The sequence below is a fragment of the Pempheris klunzingeri genome, chromosome 20, assembly GCF_042242105.1.
Source record: "Pempheris klunzingeri isolate RE-2024b chromosome 20, fPemKlu1.hap1, whole genome shotgun sequence".
Taxonomy (NCBI): Eukaryota; Metazoa; Chordata; class Actinopteri; order Acropomatiformes; family Pempheridae; genus Pempheris; species Pempheris klunzingeri.
This window is the reverse complement of record NC_092031.1, coordinates 165244-184133: the sequence shown is the minus strand read 5'-3', so window position 1 is coordinate 184133 and position 18890 is coordinate 165244. Positions and strand designations below refer to the sequence as shown.

Sequence of the window (18890 nt, the reverse complement as noted above, 5' to 3'; positions counted from 1 at the left end):
ATGTGTTTTATTCTAACATGTTTATGTGTTTTAATGTGTTTTATTCTAACGTGTTTATGTATTTTAATGTTTTATTCTAACGTGTTTATGTGTTTTAATGTGTTTTATTCTAACGTGTTTGTGTTTTAATGTGTTTTATTCTAACGTGTTTATGTGTTTTAATGTGTTTTATTCTAACGTGTTTATGTATTTTAATGTGTTTTATTCTAACGTGTTTGTGTTTTAATGTGTTTTATTCTAACGTGTTTATGTGTTTTAATGTGTTTTATTCTAACGTGTTTATGTATTTTAATGTGTTTTATTCTAACGTGTTTGTGTTTTAATGTGTTTTATTCTAACGTGTTTATGTATTTTAATGTGTTTTATTCTAACGTGTTTGTGTTTTAATGTGTTTTATTCTAACGTGTTTATGTGTTTTAATGTGTTTTATTCTAACGTGTTTATGTATTTTAATGTTTTATTCTAACGTGTTTGTGTTTTAATGTGTTTTATTCTAACGTGTTTATGTATTTTAATGTGTTTTATTCTAACGTGTTTGTGTTTTAATGTGTTTTATTCTAACGTGTTTATGTATTTTAATGTGTTTTATTCTAACGTGTTTGTGTTTTAATGTGTTTTATTCTAACGTGTTTATGTATTTTAATGTGTTTTATTCTAACGTGCTTATGTATTTTAATGTGTTTTATTCTAACGTGTTTGTTTGTTTTAATGTGTTTTACTATAACATGTTTGTGTTTTAATGTGTTTTATTCTAACGTGTTTGTTTGTTTTAATGTGTTTTACTATAACATGTTTGTTTTAATGTGTTTTATTCTAACGTGTCTGTTTTAATGTTTTATTCTAACGTGTTTATGTTTTAATGTGTTTTATTCTAACATGTTTGTTTGTTTTAATGTGTTTTACTATAACATGTTTGTTTTAATGTTTTATTCTAACGTGTTTGTTTGTTTTAATGTTTTATTCTAACGTGTTTGTTTTAATGTTTTATTCTAACGTGTTTATGTGTTTTATTATTCTTTTGAGAATTTCCCCCTATGGGGGATCAAATAAAGAAAAGTCTAAGTGTTTGTTTGTTTTAATGTGTTTTACTATAACATGTTAGTGTTTTAATGTGTTTTATTCTCACGTTTGTGTTTTAATGTGTTTCATTCTAACATGTTTATGTATTTTAACGTGTGTTCATGTGTGTTAACGTGCAGGTTTGTCTCTGTGAGGAAACCAAAAGGAAATGAAAATGAAACAAAACATCGAACTTTAGAGGAGAAAAACACTTTCAGATTCACAGTTACTGTGTGTGTGTTAATGTCTGTGTGTGTTACTGTGTGTGTTACTATATGTGTGTGCTGCAGAGGGAATTCCCTTCATCCCAGCAGAGAGACTGTGAGCGAGTGAAGAGCGCCGCCCAGAGGAGGCAGAGCGTCACTGACGATCAGTGTGTGTGTGTGTGTTAAATTTAATGAGATCTTTTTGAATTAAAGGGTTAACTCATTGTAATGTATTTTGTTTATTCTTCAGTTTTTAAATCTCTCACACACAGTAACACACACAGTAACACACAGTAACACACACACAGTAACACACGCAGTAACACACACACAGTAACACAAGCAGTAACACACACACAGTAACACACAGTAACACACACACAGTAACACACAGTAACACACACACAATAACACACACAGTAACACACACAGTAACACACACAGTAACACAGTAACACACGCAGTAACACACACAGTAACACACGCAGTAACACACGCAGTAACACACAGTAACACACAGTAACACACACAGTAACACACAGTAACACACACACAGTAGCACACAGTAACACACACACAGTAACACACAGTAACACACACACAGTAGCACACAGTAACACACACAGTAACACACACACAATAACACACACAGTAACACACGCAGTAACACACACAGTAACACACACAGTAACACACACAGTAACACAGTAACACACGCAGTAACACACAGTAACACACAGTAAGACACACGCAGTAACACACAGTAACACACACACACAGTAACACACACAGTAACACACACTGTAACACACACTGTAACACACAGTAACACACACAGTAACACACACAGTAACACACACAGTAACACAGTAACACACACTGTAACACACAGTAACACACAGTAACACACACACAGTAACACAGTAACACACACAGTAACACACACAGTAATACACAGTAACACACACACACAGTAACACACACAGTAACACACACACTGTAACACACAGTAACACACACAGTAACACAGTAACACACACAGTAACACACACAGTAACACACACAGTAACACACACACAGTAACACACACAGTAACACACAGTAACACACACACACAGTAACACACACAGTAACACACACACACACACACAGTAACACACACAGTAACACACACACAGTAACACACACAGTAACACACACACAGTAACACACACAGTAACACTCACAGTAACACACACAGTAACACACACAGTAACACACACAGTAACACTCACAGTAACACACACAGTAACACTCACAGTAACACACACACAGTAACACACACAGTAACACACACACAGTAACACACAGTAACACACACACAGTAACACACACAGTAACACACAGTAACACACACACAGTAACACACGGTAACACACACACAGTAACACTCACAGTAACACACACACAGTAACACACACAGTAACACTCACAGTAACACACACAGTAACACACACAGTAACACTCACAGTAACACACACAGTAACACTCACAGTAACACACACACACAGTAACACACACAGTAACACTCACAGTAACACACACAGTAACACACACAGTAACACACACAGTAACACTCACAGTAACACACACACAGTAACACACACAGTAACACACACACAGTAACACACAGTAACACACACACAGTAACACACACAGTAACACACAGTAACACACACACAGTAACACTCACAGTAACACACACAGTAACACACAGTAACACACACACAGTAACACACACACAGTAACACACACACACAGTAACACTCACAGTAACACACACAGTAACACACACAGTAACACACACACAGTAACACACAGTAACACTCACAGTAACACACAGTAACACACAGTAACACTCACAGTAACACTCACAGTAACACACAGTAACACACAGTAACACTCACAGTAACACACAGTAACACACACACAGTAACACACACAGTAACACAGTAACACTCACAGTAACACACACAGTAACACACACAGTAACACACACACAGTAACACACAGTAACACTCACAGTAACACACACACAGTAACACTCACAGTAACACACACAGTAACACACAGTAACACTCACAGTAACACACAGTAACACACAGTAACACTCACAGTAACACACAGTAACACACAGTAACACTCACAGTAACACACAGTAACACTCACAGTAACACACAGTAACACACAGTAACACTCACAGTAACACACAGTAACACACACACAGTAACACACAGTAACACACAGTAACACTCACAGTAACACACAGTAACACTCACAGTAACACACAGTAACACACAGTAACACTCACAGTAACACACAGTAACACTCACAGTAACACACAGTAACACTCACAGTAACACACAGTAACACACACACAGTAACACACAGTAACACACAGTAACACACACAGTAACACTCACAGTAACACACAGTAACACACACAAATGTGTTTAACTGGATGAATTCATATTAAAATGTGATAAAAAGGTTTGACATGTTTTTGTTAATTAGAGTCAGAAGGAAGAGATTCTGTCAGGAGGAGGAGAGGAGAGAGGGAGGAGGAGAGGGGGAGAGGAGAGAGGGAGGAGGAGAGAGGGAGGAGGAGAGGAGAGGAGAGGAGAGAAAACAGCTCTCCGAGACCCTGAAACCATGTCCTTAGGAGGGTAAAGAGAGGTGACAACCGGGGACACTGAACAAAAAGATGCTGTAATGTCTCAGGTTGAAAACAAAATAAGCACCCCTTCCCCTGGTTAGGATCCAGGTGTGCTCTGTACCTGTTTGTAGCTATCGCTCCATGTACAACCCTCCACTGGAGGTCCGCTGTCCGTTTCTCAATGGACAGCTTGTACAGGGACCGCCAACTGCCTTTCGGGGAAATACCTGGACCAAAGAACTCAGTCCATCTCGACTCCTTTATCCCTGCCAGAGAGCGCAGGTTTACAACCTTCATGCAGATTCCATAGACTGCCTTCGTCCCTGCTTCCTGAAACCTGTCCAGGTGAGGGGCTGAGAAGGACAGCAGCTGGCCTTCTCCCTCCTGCCACTCCCCCACAGCTGGGGTGATGAACAGAGGGGGGAAGCTGTACTCACTCTCTTCATCCCATTGGTCAGACAGAGTACGGTTTTCTGCGAACGCTCTCAGAGGTTGCGGCAGGGCGGCACAGACCTCGTCAACAACTCTGTTGATCGGCCTGGTCGAAGTGATGTTGGCACTTTGTCTGAATACGTCCATAGATGCTGCCGTCATCTTCATGAGGTGGCCCAGTTTGGTGCAGCCAGCCTTTCTGAGGCTCTCAGGCTGGCAGACTGCAGCGCCTGAGTCTGAAGGAGGCTGTTGAAAAACAGAGGCTCCTCAAACAGCCACATTCCTGGGGCCTCGTCAGTGACCCGTTTCGTCTGGAAGACCTGCCAAGCCTGCAGGACAGAACTGTAAAACGGAGTCAAACCAGATAGATCCACTTCGTTAGCATTGATTAAGAAAAGTTGCTTATCGTAACCAAGGCGTCCTGCTTTCCTTGGCAGCACACGAGCAGTGTCCATCCATTTCGAGCCACAGCCATACAGCAGCCTCTGTGCAGTTCCAAGCCTGAAAGAGGCAACCTTCACCTGGATGTCGACCAGCCCATGTCCTCCTTCGGCCACAGGCAGGTAAAGAGGTGCCGCTCGAATCCAGTGCCGACCAGACCAGAAAAATCCAGGATAGTCCGCTGGACTTCCTCTGCCAGACCTCTTGGTGGTGTCAGAGTAATTAGTCTGTGCCAAAGAGTCGAGGCAGCCAAGTTATTGGCGACCAGGACCCTTCCCCTATATGACAGCTGGGGCAGCAACCATTTCCATCTAGATAACCGAGCACACACTTTCTCCTTAACTCCCTCCCAGTTCTTTTTCTGGAAGTCTTCTGAACCCAAAAACACTCCCAGCACCTTCAGTCCCATTTTTCCCCACTGGAGTCCACCTGACAAACACTCCACTCTATCAGATTGTGAACGTTGTTTCAACGTGCCCTGATCGGGAGCACCTGTCTGTGGGGAGCACCTGTCTGTCTGTGGGGAGCACCTGTCTGAGGGACCTGTCATGAGGACCAGATGTAGTGAAGTCAGACGTCTGAACAAAAACCAGGAAGTGAGACTTACAGGAAGCACCACGGCGCCGATGACGGACCAGAGCAGCATTAGGGGACTCCAACTCAGGAGGGAGAACAGGTGAGAACAGTGAAGATGAGGGTGAAGGTAAACAATCGACAAACAGGAAGTGGACGAGTGTGTGTGTGTGTGTGTGTGTGTTAGTGTGTGTGTTAGTGTGTGAGTGAGTGAGTGAGTGAGTGTGTGAGTGTGTGAGTGTGTGTGTGTGTTAGTGTGTATGTCTTAGTGTGTGAGTGTGTGTTAGTGTGTGTGAGTGTGTGTGAGTGTGTGTGTGTGTGTGTTAGTGTGTGTCTGTCATTGTTTTATCGTTATTGATGTGTTACTGTGACTGACTGTGGACCAGCAGACCAGCGGACCAGTGGTCCAGCTGTAGTTCTGGTCCTGGTCTCTGTCTCCCTCTGGTGGACACACAGAGCTCAGACTTTCAGACCTTCACTGGGTCCCAGCAAAAATAAACCACTTAGTGGTCTAATGATTCCATTTGAAGAACCTTTTTTGTTCAGTGTGTCGAGGCTGCAGCACAGATCAGTCTGATGCTGCCTTAAGGACATAAAGTCCTGGATGAGCAGCAACTTTCTGCTGCTAAATTCAGATAAAACTGAAGTTATTCTGCTCTAAACATCTTTTCTACCAACATATATACTCTGGATGGCATCACTGTGGCCTCCAGCTCCACTGGGAGGAATCTGGGAGTCTTATTGATCAGGATTTGTCCTTTAACTCCCACATTAAACAGATTTCTAGAACTGCCTTTTTCCATCTACGTAATATTGTTAAAATCAGGCTCATCATATCCACTGATGATGCAGAAACACTAGTCCACACATTAGTCACTTCTAGGTTGGACTATTGTAACTCATTATTATCAGGCTGCCCCAATAAGTCCTTAAAGACTCTCCAGCTGGTCCAGAACGCTGCTGCTCCTGTTCTGACCAGAACTAAGAGAAGAGACCATCTTTCTCCTGTACTGGCTTCTCTTCACTGGCTTCCAGTCAAATCTAGAATAGAGTTTTAAAATCCTTCTCCTCACCTCCAAAGCTCTTAATGTTCAGGCTCCATCATCTCTTAAAGAGCTCATAGTACCGTACTACCCCACTAGAGCACTGTGCTCCCAGACTGCAGGTCTACTGGTGGTTCCTAAAGTCCTCTAAGGTAGTGATGGAGCCAGAGCTTTCAGCTATCAGGCTCCTCTCCTGTGGAACCTCCTTCCAGTCTGGGTTCAGGGGGGCAGACACCCTCTCTACATTTAAGAGTAGACTAAAAACCTTCCTTAGTGATGAAGCCTATAGTTCAGGGCTGGATCAGGTCTTGGACCAGCTCCTAGTTATGCTGCTATAGGCTCAGACTGCCAGGGGACTCCCATGATGCACTGGGCTCCTCTCTCCTCCTCTTCCTCTCCATCCTGATGCTTCATGTCTCTTTAATGTCTGTTACTAACTTGGTATCTTCCCCGGAGCCTTTCTGTGTTTTTCTCATCTCTCAGGTTCCTGTGGATCCTGGTCCTGGTTCTCCTGCTGTGGTTCTCAGGTTCCTGTGGATCCTGGTCCTGGTTCTCCTGCTGTGGTTCTCTGGTTCCTGTGGATCCTGGTCCTGGTTCTCCTGCTGTGGTTCTCTGGTTCCTGTGGATCCTGGTCCTGGTTCTCCTGCTGTGGTTCTCTGGTTCCTGTGGATCCTGGTCCTGGTTCTCTGGCTTCATGAATGACTGCTGCAGGCTCGGGTCTCTGAATGAAGTTTGTTCTGAGCTGCTCTTTATGGAAACAGTCTGAGAGAACGCTGCTATGAACTGGAGCTGTATAGATAAAGATTGATTGATTGATTGATTGATTGAGGTACGTCACTCAGGTGTGTGTGCTGAATGTTTGTGTGCTTTCATTTGTTCACTCAAAAAACTAAAAAGTTTCGAGTTGATTTCAACTGAATTTCCACCATGGACCAACGAGGAGGGAGCAGAGAACAGGTGAGTCCAGGTGGGTCTGGTAATGGAGGAGCTGATCGTGTGACCCTCACCTGCACAGGATGGATTAACAGCTAACCTTACATGAAGGTGAGCCTCCATCGAGTGACATCACTGACCAGTTGAGTCAAAGCTAACAGTAGCCACATTAGCAGCCAGCTAATCTGTCCATTAAATCTGCAGACAGGCCGAGGTGACGACTCATCAGGCCCCGTCACCGATGGATCACATGATACTGACGGCTAAGACGGCGTCTGGTCCGTCCCATCAGAGGATGAACAAGCTGAAAAAAGGTTGCTACAAAATGAAACATCAGCATAAAACTGGAGAAGGAAACGAGTGAGGAGATGATGGAGGGACTGAAATAAATAAAAGAGGAATAAACAGGTTAAAACTGAAGACTGTTTCAGGGTTTGTACTACGTCAGGACTGCATTTCCCATCAGTCCTCTGTCTGCCCCCGTTTTCCTGTGGGGGGTGGAGAGTAGGGGGAGGAACAGGGGGAGGAGAAGGAGGAGGAGTAGAGAGGGAGTTTGGGAAAGAATGTGTGGAATTCATTTCCTGTTCTGCAGCTCTCCCAGAGTCACGGAGTCATGGCTGAGTCTGAAAACAGCGTCATGGAGCAGCGCTGACTCCTCCGTCTGACTCGAGTCTTCTTCTCTGAAGGAGGACAGAGGAGGACAGAGGAGGACTGAAGGAGGACTGAGGAAGACTGAAGGAGGACTGAAGGAGGACAGAGGAAGACTGAAGGAGGACAGAGGAGGACTGAAGGAGGACTGAGGAGGACTGAAGGAGGACTGAGGAGGACTGAAGGAGGACAGAGGACTGAAGGAGGACAGAGGAGGACTGAAGGAGGACAGAGGAGGACTGAAGGAGGACTGAAGGAGGACTGAGGAGGACAGAGGAGGACTGAAGGAGGACTGAGGAGGACTGAAGGAGGACAGAGGAGGACTGGAGGACTGAGGAGGACTGAAGGAGGACAGAGGACTGAAGGAGGACAGAGGAGGACTGAAGGAGGACTGAAGGAGGACTGAGGAGGACAGAGGAGGACTGAAGGAGGACTGAAGGAGGACTGAGGAGGACTGAGGAGGACAGAGGAGGACTGAAGGAGGACTGAAGGAGGACTGAGGAGGACAGAGGAGGACTGAAGGAGGACTGAAGGAGGACAGAGGAGGACTGAAGGAGGACTGAAGGAGGACAGAGGAGGACTGAGGAGGACTGAAGGAGGACTGAAGGAGGACAGAGGACTGAAGGAGGACTGAAGGAGGACTGAGGAGGACTGAAGGAGGACAGAGGAGGACTGAAGGAGGACAGAAGAAGGACTGAGGAGGACTGAGGAGGGTTGAAGGAGGACTGAAGGAGGACTGAGGAGGACTGAGGAGGACTGAAGGAGGATTGAAGGAGGACTGAAGGAGGACTGAAGGAGGACTGAGGAGGACTGAAGGAGGACTGAGGAGGATTGAAGGAGGACTGAAGGAGGACTGAGGAGGATTGAGGGGGATTGAAGGAGGACTGAGGGGGATTGAGGGGGATTGAAGGAGGACTGAAGGAGGACTGAGGAGGACTGAAGGAGGACTGAAGGAGGACTGAGGAGGACTGAGGGGGATTGAGGGGGATTGAAGGAGGACTGAAGGAGGACTGAAGCAGGACTGAGGAGGACTGAGGGGGATTGAGGGGGATTGAAGGAGGACTGAGGAGGACTGAAGGAGGACTGAGGAGGATTGAAGGAGGACTGAGGAGGACTGAGGGGGATTGAGGGGGACTGAAGGAGGACTGAAGAGGACTGAAGGAGGACTGAGGAGGACTGACAGAGGACTGAGGGGGATTGAAGGAGGACTGAGGAGCACAGGGACGGGGGGCCACCATGGCTGAGCCCCTGCTGAAGAGAACTTTCTCCAGGCTGAGAGGAAAAGACAGATTCCACAGGAAGACAGACACCAAACTGAACGGTGAGACAGACAGACAGACAGACAGACAGACAGACAGCTCAGTGGGTTATACAATGTGTCCTCTGACTGTCTGGAGGACTGAAACCTTCCCTGTGTGACGACAATCATGCTAACAGCCCTTTGAGGCTACATACTAGCATCTACATGCTAACATGCTGATACTAAGCTGCTAAGCTAACAGGAAGTTAGTCGGCTGGGCAGGCCTGAGATGCTAGTGCCCGTGATGGCTTCCTGCTCCACTGAGCAGCTTTCAGAGGAATGAACGGAGCCTCCAGCGCTGAGTCCAGGTTTCTGTAGTGTCAATATCTACACATTTAGAGGCTACGCTAATAGTTTCCCCCTGCTGCCAGTGTTTGTGCTAAGCTAGGCTACCAGCTCCCAGTGTTTGTGCTAAGCTAGGCTACCAGCTCCCAGTGTTTGTGCTAAGCTAGGCTACCAGTTCCCAGTGTTTGTGCTAAGCTAGGCTACCAGTTCCCAGTCTTTGTGCTAAGCTAGGCTACCAGTTCCCAGTCTTTGTGCTAAGCTAGGCTACCTGGTGCAGGACTCAGTCAGATTGAGACTGTTTTCATCTCCACACACACACGTCAATGTTTAATTTCCTATAGACAAACTGGGTCAGCTGACCACTTCCTGTCATTAGACTGAGTGTGTGTGTGGTTACTTCCTGTTTATCTCCTTGTGATGTTGCAGTTAGTTGGACTGAGTGAAGATTTTAGATAAAATTATTACCTTTGTAAAAACACACACACACACACACACACACACACACACACAGTGCTGCATTGATGATTTAGAAATTTGTTTTCTGTAGGATGTTAGGCGTGTGTGTATGTGTGTATGTGTGTGTGTGTGCTGCTGACTGCAGTCTTTGTGTGCTGTCAGACTAATGAATAGTGAATAGACATCAGTGTGTTTAGTCTTAAATACAGAGAGCTCATTGACATCTGTACACACACACACACACACACACACACACACACACACACACACACACACACACACACACACACACACACACACACACACACACACACACACACACACACACACAGCTGTTTATTCACACCCCCCCCAGGCAGCTGAAATGTAAAACAGATGGTTTATTATAAGCACACACACATACACACACACACACACACACACTCACAGTCCTCCTTCAGGTCCTCTTTGTCCAGGAAGTGGAGGCCGACCTCTGGAGACCTCACTTCCTGTCTGCTTCTGTCCAATCAGAGAGAAGCTGAAGAGACAAACAGAGGACAGCCAGACAGAGGACATGAGACTAGGCAGAGTATCTGAGTGAACAGCATGAATAAACCCTGTGTGTGTGTGTGTGTGTGTGTGTGTGTGTGTGTGTGTGTGTGTGTGTCCTGCAGATGTCCCTGACTCCGCCCTCCACTCCTCTTCATCATCACCATCACTGTTGATATCATCTAGACACCCCACAGCAGCGGACCCCGCTCCTCCCTCGCCCCCCGACATCCACATCACCGTTGCTAAGAAACAGTCATGGGCGAGGCAAGCCCCGCCGACCCCCCTGCCATCAGGCTCCACCCCTAGGACTGTATCCCAGGATGCATCTGGGCAGGCCTGGAGTCAGACGCTGGCACAGGTAAAGGGACCAGACACTTCCTTCTCCTCATCTCTTCCTTGTCCTCCTCCTGACTCTTCTCTTCTTTCTCCTCCTCCTCTTCCTCCTCCAGACCGAGCCATGCAGGGACCGGGTCTGTTCCAGTCTGGCCTCGGACCTAAGCGCCCCTCCCTGTCCTCCTGTCGCTCGTGTGCAGGAAGTCCTCCAGCCAGCAGGGGGTTCCCCTGAGCCTCCTGTCCCCTCTGTCGGCACCAGGTCTGGGCAGCGGGCCTACCTGCAGAGCCTGGACCGTAGCAGTCGTGCCTGGGTGCTGTCGTCAGGAAAGTCCCAGGCTTCAGACGAGGCCTGCCGGCTGCAGGAGGAGAGCGGTAGCAACATCTGGTACAACCCGATCCCCGAGGAGGAGGATGCCAAAGGGCCCCGCCAGGACGAGGAGGAGGTGTGGAGAAGGAGGGACGAGAGCCAGGAAGGACCCTGGGTCGGACCAGGAGAGCGCCAGAGCAGCGACTGTCCACCGGAGGGTGCCAACCTGAGCGTTGGCTGCCAATCTGACGACATCAGCAGGGAGACGACAGGTGAGTCTGCTTACCTGGTCGGCTGTCCTGACAGACGGTCCACTGACCCGGCTTCACCATCTGTCCCTGTCTCTACCCTCAGACCCCCCCCCCCCCCTCGGACTCTAGCCCCGCCTCCCAGAAGAAAGGGGGCGTGTCTGGCAGTGTGATTGACAGGCTCAGGTCACCCGGGACGGTGAGGAAACTCTCCCTGAAGATGAAGAAACTTCCCGAGCTGCGCCGCAAACTCAGCCTCCGCTCCTCGTCTCGAGCCCATCGCCACAGAAACGACGGCAGAGGGGGGGGAGATGGTGATGAGTTGACCAGTAAGAATGCCACATCGTTGTCTGCCTCGTCCAACCAGAATGTCATCAGCAGGTATCACCTGGACAGCTCCGCCCCTCCAGCCAGACCTCTGCGGCGGTCGTCGAGAGCACGCTCGGTGGGAAGGGGAGGTAAACATGTCCGATCTCGCTGGGGTGTCTCTGGTCTCAGTATCAACCTGTCCTTTAATCCACCAACCTGTCAACTGCGTCTTTTCCCTCCAGGTTATCTCAGTGACGGAGACTCTCCTGAGCTGCTGCCACGGCAACAGGCCACTCCCCTCCCGGCAACCAAGGAAACGGAGTGCGACTTGAGCTCCTTCCGACTGTACGTGGGCTGTGACCCGCCACGCTGCAGCCAGCGTGTAACGGGGTTACTGACCATCCACCTGCTGGGGCTGGAGGAGATGAAGAGCAGGTAGGAGCACACCTGGAGGGTCCCCAGTGAGTCAGACTGATTTACTGAATATGATATACCAACAGTTAGCTACTGTTAGCTGGTATTAGCTTCTGTTAGGTTCTGTTAGCTACCAGCAGGTCTGGCCTGCTGATGGTCCTTCAGGTTGAGGGCTCTTCAGGTTGATGGTCCTTCAGGTTGATGGTCGCTGCTGTTGGACCCTGAGGGTCAGCAGGACGGACTCCGGTTCTGGGTCAGTAGTGAAGCTTTTTCTCCGTCTCTCTGGCGGTCTCAGGTCAGAGGGCAGTAAGGTCTTCCTCGCCATCCAGATCGACGGGGCGACCAGAGCGAGGACCGCCCTGCTGACCCTGCGAGGCTCCGCCGTCTCCTTAAACCACACCTTCCACCTGGAGCTGGAGCGAGCGCGGCAGCTCCGCGTCGTGGTGCTGACACCAGGGACGACAGCTGCTACAGGTGCGACAAAAGGTACTACAGAAGGCGTTACTACTACTATAACTACTACAGGTACTATAGCTACTGCAGTAATGCTACTACAAGTACCACTCTTAGAGACACTACTACTACTATGTCAGTGCTACCACCACTATTACTACATCTGTAACCATAGTGACGGGTGCTGTATGCTGAACCTGAGCTGTACCTGTGACTCCAGTTGAGTCCAGCTGACTCCAGGTTGCTATAGGTGAGTCGAGGTGACTACAGGAGACAGCAGATGACTGCAGGTGTCTAGAGGTGATTACAGGTGAGTCCAGGAGACTCCTGTAGTCAACTGTAGCTACAGCTCAGTCCAGGTGACTCTAGGTGACTCCAAGTGACTGCAGGTGGCTCTAGGTGAGTCCAGGTGACTACAGGGGACTGCAGGTGGCTCCAGGTGAGTCAGGTGTGTTTGTGTGTGACACTGCAGCCAATCCTCAGACGGTGGGCAGGGCCACGGCGGCAGCAGATGAGGGTCAGGCTCCAAGTGGTCCAACCAGGAACAGGGTCTGCTGTCTGGGGAGCGTGTCCATCCCCCCCCTCTTTAAAGGTGAGCCCATCCTTCACTTCCTGTTTGCCGCGGTGTGTGGCGAGGGGGCGGGGCATTAACGCTGTGCTCTTCCTGTCAGGGAGTCGCAGTCAGCAGCTGTGTGTGAAGCTGGAGCCTCGAGGACTGCTGTACATCAAACTGTCCCTGCAGGAGAGCTGGGACACACAGGTACTACCACAGTACTACCACAGTACTACCACAGTACTACCACAGTACTACGGTAGTACTGCATACAGTACTATGGTAGTCACAGTACTACCACAGTACTACCACAGTACTACCCCAGTACTACAACAGTACTACCACAGTACTACCCCAGTACTACAACAGTACTACCACAGTACTACCCCAGTACTACAACAGTACTACTACCGTAGTATTGTATTTGGAACATGCATTGTTATTGATATATTTTCTGATTGATCATTTGAAACTTTAGATTTAGAGAAACGTTACATTGCTAGAATTATTCTAAAGTATCTGGCGCTGGTCATCTCCTTCCTCCGCCCCCTCCTGCATTATAATCAGCTGACAGGAGACAGCTGGGGGATTCTTTTGTGTTGGAAGGAGAGACGACAAACAGATTTATGACCACAGGTCTTAGAATTGAAGTTGTTCTTTTGATTATTTAATGAGAATTTAATTTAGATGGAAAAGTCAACCTCAGAGAGTTTTTTTAATAAATAAATGTACAATGAGGAACAGAATCCAAGGACCTCTGAGAGTGCTTCTGTTTGTACCGTGAGTCTAATCGCCACCTAACCTCCAGCACCCCACATGGAAAAGTTGCCCCCATAACAGTAGTACTGCATACAGTACTACATACAGTACTACCACAGTACTGCATACAGTACTACATACAGTACTACCACAGTACTACAACAGTACTACCACAGTACTACGGTAGTACTGCATACAGTACTACAACAGTACTACCACAGTACTACAACAGTACTACCGCAGTACTACAACAGTACTACGGTAGTACTGCATACAGTACTACAACAGTACTACCCCAGTACTACAACAGTACTACCACAGTACTACGGTAGTACTGCATACAGTACTACAACAGTACTACATACAGTACTACCACAGTACTGCATACAGTACTACAACAGTACTACCACAGTACTAGCACAGTACTACGGTAGTATTGCATACAGTACTACAACAGTACTACTGCAGCACAATGAACAGTACGACTGTCCTCGTCCTCTCTCTGACCTGTCTCTCTCTCTCTCTGACCTGTTTCTCTATCCGACCTGTCTCTCTCTCTGACCTGTCTCTCTCTCTCTCTGACCTGTTTCTCTATCCGACCTGTCTCTCTCTCTGACCTGTCTCTCACCTGTCTGTCTCTCTCTCTCTGACCTCTTTCTCTCTCTGACCTGTCTCCCTCTCTTTAACCTGTCTCTCTGTCTGACTTGTCTGTCTCTGTGACTTGTCTCTCTCTCTCTCTCTCTCTCTCATCTGTCTCTACCTCTTACCTGTCTCTCTCTCTGACTTGTCTCTCTCTCTCTGACCTGTCTGGCTCTATCTCTAATCTGTCTGTCTCTCTGTCTGACCCGTCTCTCTCTCTCTGACCTGTCTCTCTTTCTCTGTCTCTCTCTGTCTCCTGTCTGTCTCTACCTCTTACCTGTCTGTCTCTCTTACCTGTCTCTCTCTCTCTGACCTGTCTGTCTCTCTGTAGCTCAGCTCTGAGTCGTCGTCTCCTGCTAACGTCTTTGGAGTTGAACTGCACCGCCTGGTGGAGAGAGAAGGATCAGCGTCTCCCGTCCCCCTGCTGATCCAGAAGACAGTGGCGGAGATAGAGAGACGGGGACTCAAGGTGTCTGTCTGTCTGTTCACCTGTCTGTCTGATATGTCTTATTGCCTCTTTGACCCGTCTGTCTCTGTGACCTGTCTGTTTGGCCCGTCTGTCTGTCAGGTAGTGGGTCTGTACAGACTGTGTGGTTCTGCTGCAGTGAAGAAGGAGCTCCGTGATTGGTTCGAGAGGAACAGCTCGGCCGTCTGCCTCAGCGAGGACCTTTACCCCGACATCAACGTCATCACAGGTCAGCGAACTCACCTGTCGTGGTGTGGACCTGTCTGTCTCTCTGATGGTCCTTTCTGTCTGATGGTCCTGTCTGTCTGTCTCTCTGTCTGTCTCTCTGATGGTCCCATCTGTCTGTTTCCCTGTCGGTCTCTCTGATGGTCCTGTCTGTCTGTTTCCCTGTCGGTCTCTCTGATGGTCCTGTCTGTCTGTTTCCCTGTCGGTCTCTGATGGTCCTGTCTGTCTGTCTCTCTGTCTGTCTCTCTGATGGTCCTGTCTGTCTGTCTCCCTGTCTGTCTCTCTGATGGTCCCATCTGTCTGTTTCCCTGTCGGTCTCTCTGATGGTCCTGTCTGTCTGTTTCCCTGTCGGCCTCTCTGATGGTCCTGTCTGTCTGTTTCCCTGTCGGTCTCTGATGGTCCTGTCTGTCTCTCAGGGGTCTTGAAGGACTACCTGCGGGAGCTTCCCTCCCAGCTCATCACCAGGACTCTGTATCAGGTCGTCAGGGAGGCCATGACCCTCCGGCCCCCACCTGCCCCGCCGGCCGCCCCCGACCTTCAGCTGCCCCAGAGCACCGTGGAGCTGTTGTCCTGTCTGCCGCCGCCAGAGAGGGTAACTAGTGGGTAACTAGTACTACTTGTACTGCAGTACTACCATGGACCCGTGTTTACTGTGTGTGTCCCTGCAGGCCACCCTGTCTCTCCTGCTGGACCACCTCAGTCTAGTGGCGTCCTTCAGCTCGTCCAACAGGATGACGCACCAGAATCTCGCCGTGTGCTTTGGCCCGGTGCTCCTCACCCCGACCCAGGAGGCCTGGAGGGCAGGGGGAGGTGGGGGAGGAGGAAGGGGAGGAAGAGGAGGAGGGAAGGGCTTCGGTGAAGAATTAGCGAGCGCCGTGGATTTCAAACGACACATCGAGGCACTGCACTACCTGCTGCAGCTGTGGCCAGGTGAGACGGGGGCGCCGCCGGGCCACAAGCCCCACCCTCTCTAATTCTCTGTTTTTGTCATGGAAACCAGCTCACCTTCGACTTTCCTTACTGTTCATATCTCCCTCCTCAGTGCCCACCCATCGGGTCCTGGCAGACGACCACATCCACGTCTCGCCACCTCCATCCCCCACCCTCACCCACAACCCCTTGGGCCGGCAGCAGCAGCGGCGTCCTGGGCTGCGATTGACGTTGCCCCAGAATGCTGAGGAGGAGGTGGTGGTGTCACGCCGTGGCCGAGGCGGTCTGGCCCGGCTGGAGAGTCCGCCGCCAATCAACCGGTACGCAGGAGACTGGAGTGTCTGTGGACGGGACCTCCTGTCTGCACAGGACGCCGATTACGATGAGGTGGCAGGAAGTGAGAGTGACGGAGGTAAACACACAAACTAAGATGGTTGCCACACCTCAAACACATCACATGTCTTAAGATCATCAGACGTTCTTCATCATGTGGACTTCGCTGTCATCGTCCTCGTGTCCTCTCATTCATTGCTCCTGTTGTTTCAGGCAGCGCTGATGAAGAGGAAGAGGAGGAGAGGGAGGCGTGGTCGTCAGGAGGAGGAGCAGGAGCAGGAGCAGGAGGATGTCTGTACGTGGACGACTTCATGGATTTTGATGCACCATTTAACTGTCGACTCAGTCTGAAGGACTTCGATAATCTGATCCACGACCTGGACAGAGAGCTGGGCAAACAGATCAACATCTGTCTGTAGAAGAGGAGGAGGAAGAGGAGCAGGAGGAGGAGGAAGAGGAAGAGGAAGAGGAGCAGGAGCAGGAGGAAGAGGAGGAAGAGGAAGAGGAGCTGGAGGAGGAGGAGGAAGAGGAGCTGGAGGAGGAGGAAGAGGAGGAGGAGGAAGAGGAGCAGGAGGAGGTGGAGGAAGAGGAAGATTGCTCCTCAGCCTGCCACAGTGAATAAACCTGTGTCTGAATTTTAAAGGGCTGTTCCACAGTGTTCATTCTGAGTTCAATGTCTAAGACGTGACGTCAATTATAAATAAAGTTATTTTGGTCCCTGTCAAGAGGCTGTGACCTCTGACCTCCTCACTGCCTCCTCCCTCCCTCTGAAGACGAAGCTGATGAAGGTCAGACCTCATGGCTGTTATGTGAGTGTCTGTGGAGGGGCCTGCTAGTCCTGGTGTGACCAGGTCAGCCTTACCTGAGTCGTCTGACAGGTGAGTCTGAGTCCAAAGGGAGACGAAGGAACCTCCACAGCAACATTGATGTTATCACCATGAACCCGACGTCTCTGACAGGACTCAGTTGTCGTGTCTCTGGGTGTCAGGGTCGGACCTAAGACACACTGGGCCACGCTGAGACACGCTGGGCCACGCTGAGACACGCTGGGCCACGCTGAGACACGCTGGGCCACGCTGAGACACAGTGGGCCACGCTGAGACACAGTGGGCCACGCTGAGACACAGTGGGCCACGCTGAGACACGCTGGGCCACGCTGAGACACAGTGGGCCACGCTGAGACACAGTGGGCCACGCTGAGACACGCTGGGCGACGCTGAGACACGCTGGGCCACGCTGAGACACGCTGGGCCACGCTGAGACACGCTGGGCCACGCTGAGACACAGTGGGCCACGCTGAGACACAGTGGGCCACGCTGAGACACGCTGGGCCACGCTGAGACACGCTGGGCGACGCAAATGACCTGAATCTGGCAAATTCGCATTTCGTATGAGTTGAAAATATAGGAGAGCAGAGAGCTGGATGAAAGCCACCGAGAAAGTCAGACTACCTGTTTAACTCTGAAACTCCAGTTACCATGAGCTGTAGCTCCAGGTAGCATGAACTGTAGCTCCAGTTAGCATAAACTGTAGCTCCAGTTAGCATGAACTGTAGCTCCAGTTAGCATAAACTGTAGCTCCAGTTAGCATCAACTGCAGCTCCAGCTAGCAGCAGCAGCAGCATGAGGCTCCAGCTCCCCGTCAGTGTGTTTACTCACCAGACGAACACGGATAAATAAAACTAATCTGGCGAGCAAAGGCGAGGGAAAACACAAGACTTTTAGTTGCTCATCGCTCTGCTGCTTCATCCAATCAAGAGTCCCTCTGGTCTGGATCTGAGAAGGACGACAGGCACCAGAACCTTTCGCTGGTTGTCTTAAAGCCATAATCCCCCAGAGGGCACTTTGATGTCATCATCTGGGTCACTAATGACCCCCCCCCCCCCCCGTTGGGTCCAGCAGCAGGGCGCTGTGGTCCGGGTTGGTCCTCAGTGTTATTTTGCGGTACAGAGTTTGTCGCTGTGAGTCTGTGACGCCTCAGAAGGAAGTCGACGTCATGTGACATAACCACGATGGCGTGATGTTTTGATAGTGTTTCTTTGTTTTGCACAACTTCAACAAGCACTTCTGTTCTTACTGACGATGACGATGTTTCTATGGAGATGATGTAACCAAAGTGATGAAGCACAGTTCCTGTTGGAACCTCAGTGTCTGTACGTTTGTTAACCTGAGCAACCATTAAACACAGTGTTACTATTATCATCACCATCGTTATCATTATTACTCTTATTATTCTGTTAAACTGTTTGGGGTCTCTGACGAGTTTGGAGCTCCAACAGGAGCAACAACCTGAGGCAGCAGGTGAGTTTCCACCCCGACG

General features: G+C 49.2%; 1 protein-coding gene across 1 annotated transcript; it reads left to right on the top strand.

The window, feature by feature from the left end:
- The first annotated feature begins 9173 nt into the window (after nt 1–9173).
- LOC139220376 (rho GTPase-activating protein SYDE1) lies at nt 9174–17048 on the top strand. The gene is made up of 14 exons (XM_070852456.1): nt 9174–9351; nt 10725–10960; nt 11052–11522; nt 11597–11948; nt 12042–12234; nt 12509–12687; nt 13139–13258; nt 13338–13426; nt 14949–15086; nt 15186–15312; nt 15725–15900; nt 15977–16238; nt 16351–16650; nt 16785–17048. Exons 1-14 carry the CDS (start codon nt 9267–9269, stop codon nt 16988–16990), a joined length of 2934 nt encoding a protein of 977 aa, XP_070708557.1. The 5' UTR covers nt 9174–9266; the 3' UTR covers nt 16991–17048.
- Nucleotides 17049–18890: the final 1842 nt, after the last annotated feature.